The sequence below is a fragment of the Nematostella vectensis genome, chromosome 12 (genome assembly GCF_932526225.1).
Source record: "Nematostella vectensis chromosome 12, jaNemVect1.1, whole genome shotgun sequence".
Lineage (NCBI taxonomy): Eukaryota > Metazoa > Cnidaria > Anthozoa > Actiniaria > Edwardsiidae > Nematostella > Nematostella vectensis.
In genome coordinates, this window is record NC_064045.1 from 5,142,993 (window position 1) to 5,155,853 (window position 12,861).

General features: G+C 40.8%; 2 protein-coding genes across 3 annotated transcripts; one reads left to right on the forward strand and one right to left on the reverse strand.

The window, feature by feature from the left end:
- The first annotated feature begins 335 nt into the window (after nt 1-335).
- LOC5504672 (40S ribosomal protein S9) lies at nt 336-7,017 on the forward strand. Its single transcript, XM_001625518.3, has 3 exons — nt 336-781; nt 4,578-4,752; nt 6,962-7,017. Exons 1-2 carry the CDS (start codon nt 384-386, stop codon nt 4,750-4,752), a joined length of 573 nt encoding a protein of 190 aa, XP_001625568.1. The 5' UTR covers nt 336-383; the 3' UTR covers nt 6,962-7,017.
- Nucleotides 6,961-12,830, reverse strand: LOC5504678 (low-specificity L-threonine aldolase 1). Of its 2 annotated transcripts, XM_001625501.3 has the most exons (8): nt 12,539-12,830; nt 12,231-12,314; nt 10,287-10,375; nt 9,486-9,668; nt 9,143-9,280; nt 8,542-8,597; nt 8,124-8,260; nt 6,961-7,527 (listed from the first exon to the last, which is right to left on the reverse strand). In XM_001625501.3, the coding sequence occupies exons 1-8, from the start codon at nt 12,795-12,797 to the stop codon at nt 7,256-7,258; spliced, it is 1,218 nt and encodes a 405-aa protein (XP_001625551.2). In that variant the 5' UTR covers nt 12,798-12,830; the 3' UTR covers nt 6,961-7,255. The 2 variants fall into 2 exon arrangements, with proteins under 2 accessions (XP_001625551.2, XP_032228895.1); XM_032373004.2 differs by lacking the exon at nt 9,143-9,280.
- Nucleotides 12,831-12,861: the final 31 nt, after the last annotated feature.

Here is a 12,861-nt window from a genome sequence, read left to right on the forward strand (position 1 = left end):
ATGGTCAGATTTTATCAGAGAAATCCCTTCCCACCCCCCCGGAAATATTAGGTCTACTTTTTCGGATTTCGCAACTCCCAAGAAAAATCCTGGGTACGGGCCTAAAACATACGCTCTCTGAAAAATAACATATCTTAGTAAATATCCGACCACACTTTTAGAAGCAAGTGTTTTATATCGAAAGTTGGTATGTTTTCTTAGAAGCAATTGATAATGGATAACAAACAAAGAAGAAAAACTCTGAAAGAAAACAGATATTTTTTAAAAGTTGGTTTTCCTTTGGTATTGCCTATAGGGGGGCTGGTTGTATTGCAGTTCAGGCCACGTGTAGGAGCCCCCTGTCCTTTCTCGTTCCTTTTCACCGCCATCTTGATCGAGTCGAGATGCCGCAAGTCGTTTGTTCGAAAACCTACACAACTCCGAGGCGGCCCTTCGAGAAAGAGCGCCTCAACCAGGAGTTGAAGATCATCGGAGAGTATGGCCTCAGAAATAAGCGTGAAGTTTGGCGCGTGAAGCTGACGTTGGCGAAAATTCGTAAGGCCGCCAGAGAGCTGTTGACTCTGGAAGAGAAAGACCCTCGTAGACTCTTCGAGGGAAACGCTCTTCTCAGGCGATTGGTCCGTATTGGGGTGTTGGATGAGAGCAGAATGAAGCTCGATTACGTGTTGGGTCTTCGCATTGAAGATTTCTTGGAGAGGAGGCTCCAAACGCAAGTTTTTAAGCTCGGTTTGGCCAAGTCCATCCATCACGCTAGAGTCCTCATTAGGCAGCGACACATCCGGTAAGAATTTGAATTCCTATAAACTCTAACAATTTTTATTTTGCTGTGAAATTGTTAGATATTGAAGAATAAATAAATATTTTTTCTTAATGGATGTATTTAGAGTCTTGTGAATTGTTGTCAACTGTAGAAACACTCCGGTTATATACTTAAGTTACATCGCTAGGATTTTCACAAGACTTCGAACAATCCATCTCACTTGTATCAATACAGATCCCTCGGTTATTCAACTAGTCATATAGTATGATGCTGATATAATTTTTATATATAAAATAAGAGTAAAAGATAATAAGAAAGCCCTAAAAACACTTGAATTTATTGTTACACATACCCCCCGGAATAGTTCCACAAATAAACACACAAGCATACTCGCATCGAGTCTGATACATATAGATAGATGTATTTGCTACAAATTGCTTTAGCTATTCATAGATCCGACGTGCAGATGAATATCCAACCAGAAAGCAGCAAATAGAAGCCAGCAAAGTGCAACCCAAATGTCCCACAAAAGTCTAACAAACGTCCCACAAATTGTACAACATGTCGAATGAGGACTGAATCCTTTAACTTTAAATAACTTAATTGCCACTAGCGAGCTAATCCGGCAATTGGCGGTCAGCGGAGGCTGGCGCGTGAGAACGATAACGGACGTCAACATGTACAAAAACAATGATAATACAATGAAAATACTTGCGATGCGCATAACTTAACGTGACATGCAATAGCAAACAAACGAAAAACACGATGAAAGCCCATCATCGGATTAGCTCACTAGGTAAGGCCGCTACAAAGTTGGCTGCAGATGGTAGACAGGGAAAAACTGCCTGCGGTAAAGCATTCCAGACGGGGATAGTGCGTGAGTAGAAGGAGAACTGGAAAGCGTTAATTTTAGCTGGGAGGAGTGAAAATTGGTAGCTATTACAGGCACTGGTTCTTGTGAAGTAGACGGCAGGCTTAGGTGAAACATCAGGCGGAAAATCAATTTTGACGAGGCCGGAGTTTATCTTATAAAAAAGTGCGAGGTCACTAACTATTCTTCGATGTTGGAGTGACTGCCAGCCAACACATTAATCATTTGGGTAACGCTACTTGTTCTTTGGTAATCCCCTGTGGTAAAGCGTGCGGCTCTACGCTGGACAGATTCCAACGTGCTAATATCCCTCTTGGTATGTGGAGACCATGCCACCGAACCTGCTTGGGTTTATCTAAAATATAGACATTTATAGGGGTTTTACTGCGACTTGGGAAATAAAACACGGTCACCTAACATGATGGAAACTTGTCTTGTTGTCCAAGCTTACTAAAAATCTTGTAGAGAAGCATAGAAATAGATAAATACAAGTTTGATTGTTGAATGGAAACAGCACAAATCCAGCTTGAAATACAAAAACTTGGTAACAATAAGAAAGCGGTGCTCTCTTTGGTAGGTACTGTGTGTTTATGTGCTTTCAAAGCTATTTTTGACATGATTCAAGTGCGGGGAAAAGTAGAAGAGAATTCCGAATTCGTTGTTTACGCCTGACTTTTAACCACAAGTTTTATAGGGAAACATCAAGATTTACAGCAATAATAGAAACGACAGTCTCATTCTTATATGTAATTGAAGTAACCTAGGATAATATCAAACACAAGTTTAATGGTAGTATAACTGTCGGAACTTGACATTAAGAACCGTGCGGTTAAAAAAATGTAATAACGACTGAAATACCGTAATAAAACTATCAGGTTCTGACACCAGCCAAAAAATAGGCAAAAGTAAATGAAATGGATGTGAGAACGAATAAATGATGCAAGCATGGACTTAAAAGGATTTATTAACAAATTAAATAATAAATTTTATGTCATAACAAACATAGTAAGATTATGAGAAAAGGTAACCTAAACCAAAAATTAGTTTTGCAAACAAAATACATACAACCAGTAAATCAAACTGAACACAACTAGCATGACTGGGCCGTACGGACTCTAATAAGCTTGTAGCTTATCCCTGCTGACTGTCTTCCCTCAGCAACTGCTTCTGCTACCAAACTATGTATTTCCGTCTATATTTTTAGAATGAATTACATGAAGAATAAGAATGTGACAGGAAATGAGATTATAAGAACTAATCTCATAACAAAATAGGCGAAACTTGCGTCACTCGTTATGGATGTAACAGGAAATTAGAAGAATGAACTAGAATTCCAACAAGTGTAACTGTTACAAGAACAGCTAAAGGACCTAAATCTAGTTACAAAAACAAAAACATAGTTCTAGCACAAACATTAAACGTTGTTATAACAAGAAATAAAATGGACTCTAAAAGCGTTTCTAGCAGTAACAGATAAACATGCTGCAAAAACAGATTGAATGATAGCAATCAAAGTTGAAGTGCTTACTAACAAGACAAACAAACATCTTTTTATCACATCAAACAGGATATGATTAATTTCAGCACCCTTGAAAGCAAATTCCTAAAGGTGTACGGATCAATTTGGAATCATGTTGGAGAAACAATTTATATAATACGTAAAACATTTATAATCGTAATCCAAAAAATTGCTTACCCAAATTTTTTTTCAAAATCTAAAATAATCCAAAATACCAACCGGTTACAGTAGGACTTACACTGTTCTTGTATGTGGTTTGTTTGCTTTTTGTTTTTCGTTTCTTCGCAGAAATTTCAGCATGGTTTTCTGCAATTTGAGTCCCAACTCTACACTAAAAGTCGCCGGTCAAAGAAAACAGGGCTAGCACCTATTCTGACCGGAGGATGCTTATTTGCTTGTCCAGATTCTCAGAAAAATATCTCAAACTAATCTTTTCGCCGTCGATTGCCGACTTTTTGGGAGACATTTGTGGGACAACATTGCTGTTATTGCATCATCTTTTTCCTGATTGGCTATTTGGCGTGCATAATAGCCCTATGACTGCTGGACTTACAGACTAAGGACGCATAAATACAGTGTAAGCCTCGACTTCATGCGCATACCAGTGAGGATCCTATGGAACTTGGAATAAAACAATGCAAAAACCTGTGAATACTTCATGATCTCGCTGGTATTTGCAATCGATTCAATTGAAACCGAGGCTTGCACTGTATTTATGCGTCCTCAGTGCCTATGGCCAGCAGGCACAATGGAACTTGAAACTGGAATATTGACATGTCGGATCTATGAATGAAGGCCTGGCTAAACTAGGAGACATGTAACGTGCAACATGTGTCCTAGTTTAGCCACCTTGAAAATCATTGTAGTGCGCATCAAATCTTGTAGCAGCCACAAAGAAATATTTCTCGGATAGTTGAGAAACATTTTTGTGTCACGCTCTACAAAAATTGTTGCACACACATGTTTTTGGTAGTGGCTAAACTAGGAAACATTTAGGGGCCATGCACATTCTATATGTTGCACTCAACATGATGCCTAGTTTAGCCAGGCCTTAGACTGCAGGCTGTAAGCTTGTGTACGCTATACTATGTGAGCTATACTATGTCATCATGTATGTAAGACATTTTCATTTACTCTCAGCATCTTTGATGTGCTCAACGTTTATTTTGTTCAGTATCCTGTTTTTTTTTTGTGCACATAAAATAACTAAGAAAAGATATTTGCATTTACGAATTGGCTCACAGATCCATAAGATTTACTATGAAATTTACTAATCTATAGCAAACTTCTCTATAGAATCAAGACAGAGTGATGCCCCATGTTCATATAATCACATTAAAACTTTTCGTTTCGCTATGTATATTAGTATGTTATTATCAATTTCCATATTCTGTAGTGCCTTACTGATGTGTTGCATCTTTTTCTAGTGTGCGTAAGCAGTTGGTGAATGTGCCATCTTTCGTGGTGCGTCTTGACTCCCAGAAGCACATTGACTTCTCCCTGAACTCCCCCTATGGCGGAGGCCGCCCTGGTCGTGTCAAGAGAAAGAACATGAAGAAGGGACAGGGTGGATCAGGCGGCGAGGACGAGGATGAGGATTAGGTGAGGAAAATATTGTATTATGTTGCCACCATTTACCCCCCAACCCCCCACCCATAAAGTGTTGTAAATGGATAAAAATTGTCAAATTATGGTTATTGATTTTGGTGAGCAATGAGTGTTTGGCACTTGATGATAACTGATGATAAGGCGAACATGGTATTTCCAAGCATTTTGAAGTTATTGTAACTGGAAGTTATTTAACCCATTCGCTCCTGGGATAATAGCGCGCGCGATTCGCCCTCTCCCTGCGAGTTTTCATGAGTTTTGCAAATTCGCTCGAGCAGAAAACAAAACACATATGCGCAGTAAATTGCGAGAAAATATTACATAAAAGCAAATAGTGCATCTTATTCAGAAAAAGATAAGGAATCCGATGGTGTAAAAATTAATCTGTAAAGAACTAGGAAAATATAAAAACTAGACGATTATTTAACAAGTTTATTGAAATTTTATCAATTTAGTGAACATGAAGAAACAAAACGCAACTTCTTATGACAAAATTATTTTTTTAATAAATACATAAATCAATACAAATTTTAAATAAATGTACTCACAGTATTACTGAATACATTCCGTGAGTTTATTTCATAGATAAGATTTCTAGACTTGGTAAAACAAAGACATTTTATCAACCAGTTTTACGATTTCAAAGTGCGTGTTCTGAACACAGCGGCGGTTGAACTTTCTATCGATGTTTCATGTTTAGAGAACACAATCTTAGTGCTTTCCGTGGATTTCCCAAACTCACAATTAATTTACAACATCTTCAATGTATTATCAACTGAAAGTATTGATTACTTATTGACTTTCCTTAATTATTACTTACGGAGGAATATAGAATTGATCCAAATCGTTCGCACGGATTTTGTAAGTCAAATCTATCGTTCTCAAACAGAGCAAAAATAAAACATGCAAAATATTCAGGTTAATCCATCTAAAAAACCCTTTGTGACATCCTTGTTGCTTTGCAGATGTTGTGTGATCCAGTAAAGGTTATTTTTGTACCATTTTGACCTCATGAAATGAGTATTTTGAGATGAGAGCAACCACACGTGGTCTAATTATTGAATTCACCCCGGCCTGATTTAGCCAAAATAAATATCATGATACAGGTCTTATCACAAAAATAAGAAGCCTCCATTCATACAGCAGACTTTTAGTGGGTAGATAATTCATTCTCACCAGACTAGAGGCAGTGTACTTCTCGAAACATGACAAAATCTCCACTGTGAGACTCCGAAAGTTAGATTTCGCTGTCAGAATCCCGCGTGAACTCAGATGTCTTTACGCACTATTTCCCGTCATTTTTCATTAAAACGATCTTCTCATGGGCTGTAATTATCCTCTCTGGAACTATTGTGTCAAGTTTTCTAATTATCTTTCTTTACCAAGCCTTGAAAGCGAGAAAATAATGAAAATATTGCGATTTTCAAGCGCTACCGGGTCTCTAAGAATTCAACATGGCGGTCGCGCGAGACAAGTGATTTCACTACATTGTTCAAGGCATTGTTCTATTGTTTGGTTGCTAGGAGATGCGCAAAAGAGCTCATTTGATTGGTTAATTCTTTGTTATGCTACAGCTGAATTTGCAAAAGCTTTACTCGCCGGGGAGGGGAGCTAGAGAGGTTTTTCTCGCGCGCGTAGGCCGGTACAGGCCGGTTCAGGGAAAAAAGCAGGTTTTTCCGACGGCCGGTACAGGCCGGTTCAGGGGTCAATGGGTTAATACTCACTTCAAAATATATTTGGTAGTTATCACTTTTGCTGCATAATTTCTGAAAATATGTGAAGTGACATTGATTCCACTTACAAATTATTATGTATAGACATAGGAGTAGTCTGTATGTAGTTTAACCGTATTTTAGATCATGGGGATCACATGTACTTGTTGGGTATGTCCACTACATCAGAAGCAATTGTTTCTAAGACCTTCTAACGATTTCTTACAGCGAATATTTCCAATATTCTGCAAACTTTTATAAACTATTTCCAACTGCTAAAGAGCTTTCTGGCTTCTGCCATTCAAACTAAACGAATTACATTTGGTGCTTTTTTTTATTGGTCGGCACCTTGCGGAGAGGTGGTGTCATTGGAAGCCATTTCCATCTTGGCCAACAAAGGTGATTTAGCTGTTTGAAATTGTTGGCAAAGGTGCAGAATATTGGTAACTGCATTAATTTGTTGCTAATTGTTGTATTTTTTTTTCTTTTAGGTCAAATGCTGTAACCACTCCTCTATATGGAAGAAATAAAGAATTTCAATTGAAAATGCGGTCTGTCTTTTATTTTTGACATCAATGGCTAGAGGTTTGCAGGTTGTGGGTTCATTTTAAAACTTTTTGTATATCTACATAAAGACTATTATTACACATTCTACAATAGACTTCGCTCAATGCAATGCGGGACTTGCACTAAGAGAACATTTAGGTGGCAAACTAGCAGAAACCAAAAAAACTTCTTTAGCACTATTTATTTATTGCACTTACTTTAAAGATCTTATTGATTACTCAAGATTTTTCCAATATATATCTAAGCTTTTTTAAGAAAATCTGTGCATCCTCTGCTAAAACTTGATGGTGGATAACAGCTCTAATCTTCATCCTTTCCACTGCAAGTATTCTAATGATCTGCCCCTCTTTGTCATCTGGTGCAGTGATGGCTGTACCCATTTGTTTAGCAATGTCAGCAGCGGTTAGTGTTGGATGGGTCACTTTGAAATATACCAAGTTGGTGTGGACTGTGCTGAGGTCGATGTCAATGCCTTGGAGTTCCTGTAGCCCTGCATAAAAAATAAGACAGTTTGCAAAATGTGTTGTTTTTTTTTGTGCCAGCTTGTGTACTACACACATTTTTAACACAGAACCAAGGGGCTAAAGCTTTTTGCTTGCAAGAGTATCTGGAACCTAGGGTACATAAGAAGTTGTGATTGTGATCCTCTTGCATAGAGTTTTCTTTGTCGCTGTTTCCCGTGCTTCACCTTGTATTTATGTGGAGCAAAGGGAACAAGTAACACCAAAAGCTCTGGATAGAAAGGTATGACTGTAATAATTTCTAACCAAATGCACCTGTCAATCAAGGCAAAGTTTTGCTGGCAAATTTTCGCTTGACTGACTATAGGACAAAGGAAATGTGAAATGGACTTTTTGACATTTCCTTTGTCTTGTGGTTAGTCAAGCAAGAATTCGCCAGCAATGGCAGGTCCTGGGCAGTTTGCACAGGACATAAGAAAGGAAGCAACAAAAACAGACTGTACTACACCCCACAACATGTTATCATTGAAGGCTCGATTCATGCTTCTAGAAGGATCTGTTCTCCCTATATGTTGCAAAAAGTAGCTATTTGTTTCTGCTGTTCACTACATCTGGCCTCTATTACCTTTTGCTAAAGCTCTTGCATTTTCATGGTCCTGACTCAGCTTGGGTGCAATGTTATCAAGGGCATAAATGCCTGCAGCAGCTAGAACCCCTGCCTGTCGCATACCACCACCAAGAGCCTTCCTCAGGCGATAACACCTTGAAAAGATCAACCCAAATTAAAGATGTCTCACCAAGTGACTTAAATCAGAGATGACTCCTTAAGAACCACACAACACAAGTAATGAGGTTAACCACATGGGGCCGGTGATTAACCTAATGACTAGTGCTGACTCAGGAATAAATACAGCAATCTCGACATTTGATTGGATAAATGGTTCATTTCATCCCTGGGCCAGCATTAACTTGCTTTCTTGGAACCCGACCCTGAATGAAGAGGGATTAGTAGTCCTAGTTAAAAACTGATGGTTGTTACGTACCTTGAAACAAACTCTGTTGTACCAACAACCACAGAACCAACAGGTGCCCCAAGTCCCTTAACAGGGGAAGAAACATTGTCAACTTCGAAGAAAATATGGCTGTGCGTGTTACTAGGGCATGTTGAGCAAAGACAGAAACTCTGGTTGTTTACCATTTTATTGGAAATTCCAGTACTTCTAGTTATTTTGTAAATGGTACAGATTTCTGAAAATGTGGAATTGCTTGAGAGGTGGTCCACTATCACCAGGAATACCAGAAATTCCAGAAAATCGTGTGACATTTGCAGTTTTTCCATAGAATATTTGACTGAAGCCCCAATTGGCCACTATTCCTCAGGAACCCAAAAGTAGAATTTCTGGGTACAGAAGCAAATGGTACATAAGTCACCCTGGAAATTCTGCAATATAGAAAACTTCTTTTACCATTATGGCATTCCAAAAAAAAAAAATATATATTTTTTTCTATAAAGCTTTCTGTGTTGCTTTCTTGCTGTTGTTGTTTTTTATTTATTGCTACAGAATAGCTTTCCGATTGGGAGTAGCTGTGGCCTAGGTAAAAGTAAAAGTTTTAAATGGTAGAGGTAAACATAACATTACTTACTTTAGACAAACAGAACATGACAGAGTCTACATGTTGGGAGATGTCACTAACTGGCACACCTAGAGATGCTGCTGCATTGAACACTCTGGCACCATCGAGATGAACTTGCACGCCATGTGCATCTGCTAATTCCCTTACCTGCAAAGGGGTAAAGTTAAGCTTACAACGATTAGTTAAACTAAACAATTTAAAACTTGTGACATTGTATAGGTATTTCTACCTCATGGTTTTCTTATCTAATGTCTGACAAAGAGCAGGAGTATAGCCAGGATTGCAACCTCGGCACCCCTGTCTACATGCTTTAGATTAAGGAAATGTTGGCTGTTTGTTTTGATTTTAGTACCTTTTTCATATATTCCAAGGATAGGACTGTTCCACCTGTTGCATTGTGTGAGCTTTCCAGGCAGATAACTTTGGTATGAGTATAATGGGAATCACTTCCATCATGGATTTTGCTCTTAATCTCATCCAGGTCTAGTGTGCCGTCTGGGTTGGTCCTAACTTGTCTTGAATGCACACCACCAAACTAAAGACCAAGTAGGAATTTAAATCAATAGGCATTGCATGAGAAACCACGTGACTTTTTCAATGGCAAACTCATGCAAAAATAAACACAGGTTCTTGTATGTTGGGGTACTTACTAACAATTAACGCAAAATAGGTTCTTACTGGGTTCTTTTTTTCCCAGTTGCTACTGCAACAGTAGGATTCATAATTACAGGTTTGACTGAATACATAGCCACTTTGCTATAGAGATATCCTACTGTATGTATGTTATATCTGTAATCTTATCTTTATGGGAGAGCAAAACGTTGCAAATTTGTTGCATCATTTGTTTCACTTTTCATGGAGCAACCAAACATATAAAGAACCTTTTGTTTTTGGCTTTGTGGGTTCTTATAGTTTGGGGTACTAAAATCCTAAATTTCTGTCTATAGGTTCTTAAATCACTAGGTTCTAACATGTGGGTTTTTACTGTATTTCGCCTCAAAAAGCCAGAGTAGATACAAAAAAATCCTATGATTTTGCAATAATCTTTTTTATGCTGCCAACATCATTAGCTGCAAAAGCTGCAAAAATATTTCCTGCACCTTGTCATTGATTAAGATCCACATTTTATTCCTCTGTGTTAAGGAAGATATACCTGTGAAGCTGAACCTTGTTCCCATTGGACAATATGAGACATGTCACCAGCAATTAGCTCATCTCCTCTGTGTGGGCAGTGAGCCATCACTACAACAGAAAGTACAGACATGTCAGGGGAGGGGGAGAAGTGGGAGCCATGAGGAGGGGCAGGAGCAGTAAGGGAGGGGGGATGGGACCACGAAGGAGGAGGGGTTCAAGATCCATTGAGGGGCAGGGACAATGGGGGGAATGGGGCCACGAAGGAGGAGGGGTCAAGATCCATTGAGGGGCAGGGACAATGGGGGGATGGGGTCACGAAGGAGGAGGGGGTCAAGATCCATCAAGGGGCAGGACAATGGGGGGATGGGGCCACAAAGGAGGAGGGGTCAAGATCAATTGAGGGGCAGGGACAATGGGGGGATGGGGCCACGAAGGAGGAGGGGGTCAAGATTCATTGAGGGGCAGGGACAATAGGGGGGATGGGGCCACGAAGGAGGAGGGGTCAAGATCCATTGAGGGGAAGGGACAATGGGGGGATGGGGCCACGAAGGAGGAGGGGTCAAGATCCATTGAGGGGCAGGGACAATGGGGGGATGGGGCCACGAAGGAGGAGGGGTCAAGATCCATTGAGGGGCAGGGACAATGGGGGGATGGGGCCACGAAGGAGGAGGGGTCAAGATCCATTGAGGGGCAGGGACAATGAGGGGATGGGGCCATGAAGGAGGAGGGGGTCAAGATCCATTGAGGGGCAGGGACAATGGGGGGATGGGGCCATGAAGGAGGAGGGGGTCAAGATCCATTGAGGGGCAGGGACAATGGGGGGATGGGGCCACGAAGGAGGAGGTGTCAAGATCTATCAAGGGGCAGGGACAATGGGGGAGGGGTCATGAAGGAGGAGGGGTCAAGATCCATTGAGGGGCAGGGACAATGGGGGGATGGGGCCACGAAGGAGGAGGGGGTCAAGATCAATTGAGGGGCAGGGACAATGGAGAGATGGGGCCATGAAGGAGGAGGGGTCAAGATCCATTGAGGGGCAGGGACAATGGGGGGAATGGGGCCACGAAGGAGGAGGGGTCAAGATCCATTGAGGGGAAGGGACAATGGGGGGATGGGGCCACAAAGGAGCAGGGGTCAAGATCCATCGAGGGGCAGGGACAATAAGGGGATGGGGCCATGAAGGAGGAGGGGGTCAAGATCCATTGAGGGGCAGGGACAATGGGGGGAGGGGGCCAAGAAGGAGGAGGGGTCAAGATCCATTTAGGGGCAGGGACAATGGGGGGATGGGGCCATGAAGGAGGAGGAGTCAAGATCCATTTAGGGGCAGGGACAATGGGGGGATGGGGCCATGAAGGAGGAGGGGGTCAAGATCCATTGAGGGGCAGGGACAATGGGGGGATGGGGCCATGAAGGAGAAGGGGTCAAGATCCATTGAGGGGCAGGGACAATATGGAATATATAATAATAATATGGAAAATATATATTACGTGGTCAAGGGCTGCAATAAAACTAATTACTGGTCATACTTAAAGCCACACTGTCACCAGTTCACTTCCGGTCGATTACCTAACAATATCTGATGATTTTTAATGGAAAACGTGAAAAATATTTCAAAATATTGAAAGCAGTGTGTTTATTGGAAGTTTCTTTGAGGATCTGATTGATAATTTAGAGCGAATGGCCAGTTTAATATCTCGGATTTCATTAGATTCTTTTGTCTTTTAACGTTTGGGGTTTCTTTCAGACCTCTGGAAGTAAACTGGTGACAATGCAGCTTTAATTCAGCCACTAATCTTGAGGGTGCTTCACAGCCTGCATAAGGTGGTGGTGGTGGTTGGGAGTAGTGAGGGGGGGGGGGGGAGTGAGGGGGGACATAATTATGTGTAAGACAATGACTTAAGAAGTTGAGAGGTTGTTACTATCATCTTGAAGAGAGTGTGTTTTGTTGCAATTATATGTTTCATACTTGAGATGAGGTTTCCCATTGATCCTGAAGGTACAAATATTGCGGTTTCTTTCCTCATCAACTTAGCAGCTTTCTCCTGTAGACCTAGATGTAAAAAACGGACAGAATACACCAGAAATCAATATAGAACCTTTTATAAACGAGTTGTTTTATAAAATCCTATCTCAGGGCCCTTGCCATTTCAAATAGAGGTGCTTTAAAGTTTATGTGGCGTAGCGTCTACGCGCCATCCAAGTGTTGTATGGTATCTGAACTATTTTAACGAATATGCTTTGCACACTCTCTGACACTACTACTGTTATACATACTATTGACCGTAGGATCATCGCCAAACACGTCGTCTCCGACCTCGGCCGCTGCCATAAATTGGCGCATCTCCTGTGTTGGTTGAGTAACCGTGTCACTTCTCATATCAATAACCCTGTGAACACCTTCCCCCGATTTCGCTCCCATTCCACTGGCATACATTGATAAAGCCTTCGTTATAGCAGCAGCAGTAACAGGACGGTTCCTGCAAGCGGAAAACGTCAGCTGTTTTACCAAATAATGAGCGAGAATTCTGTTCATTCTCTTCAAAAGGTCAGAGTTAACAATCTCTGCCAGGCGTTCCACGGGTTATTGTTTTGGGTTT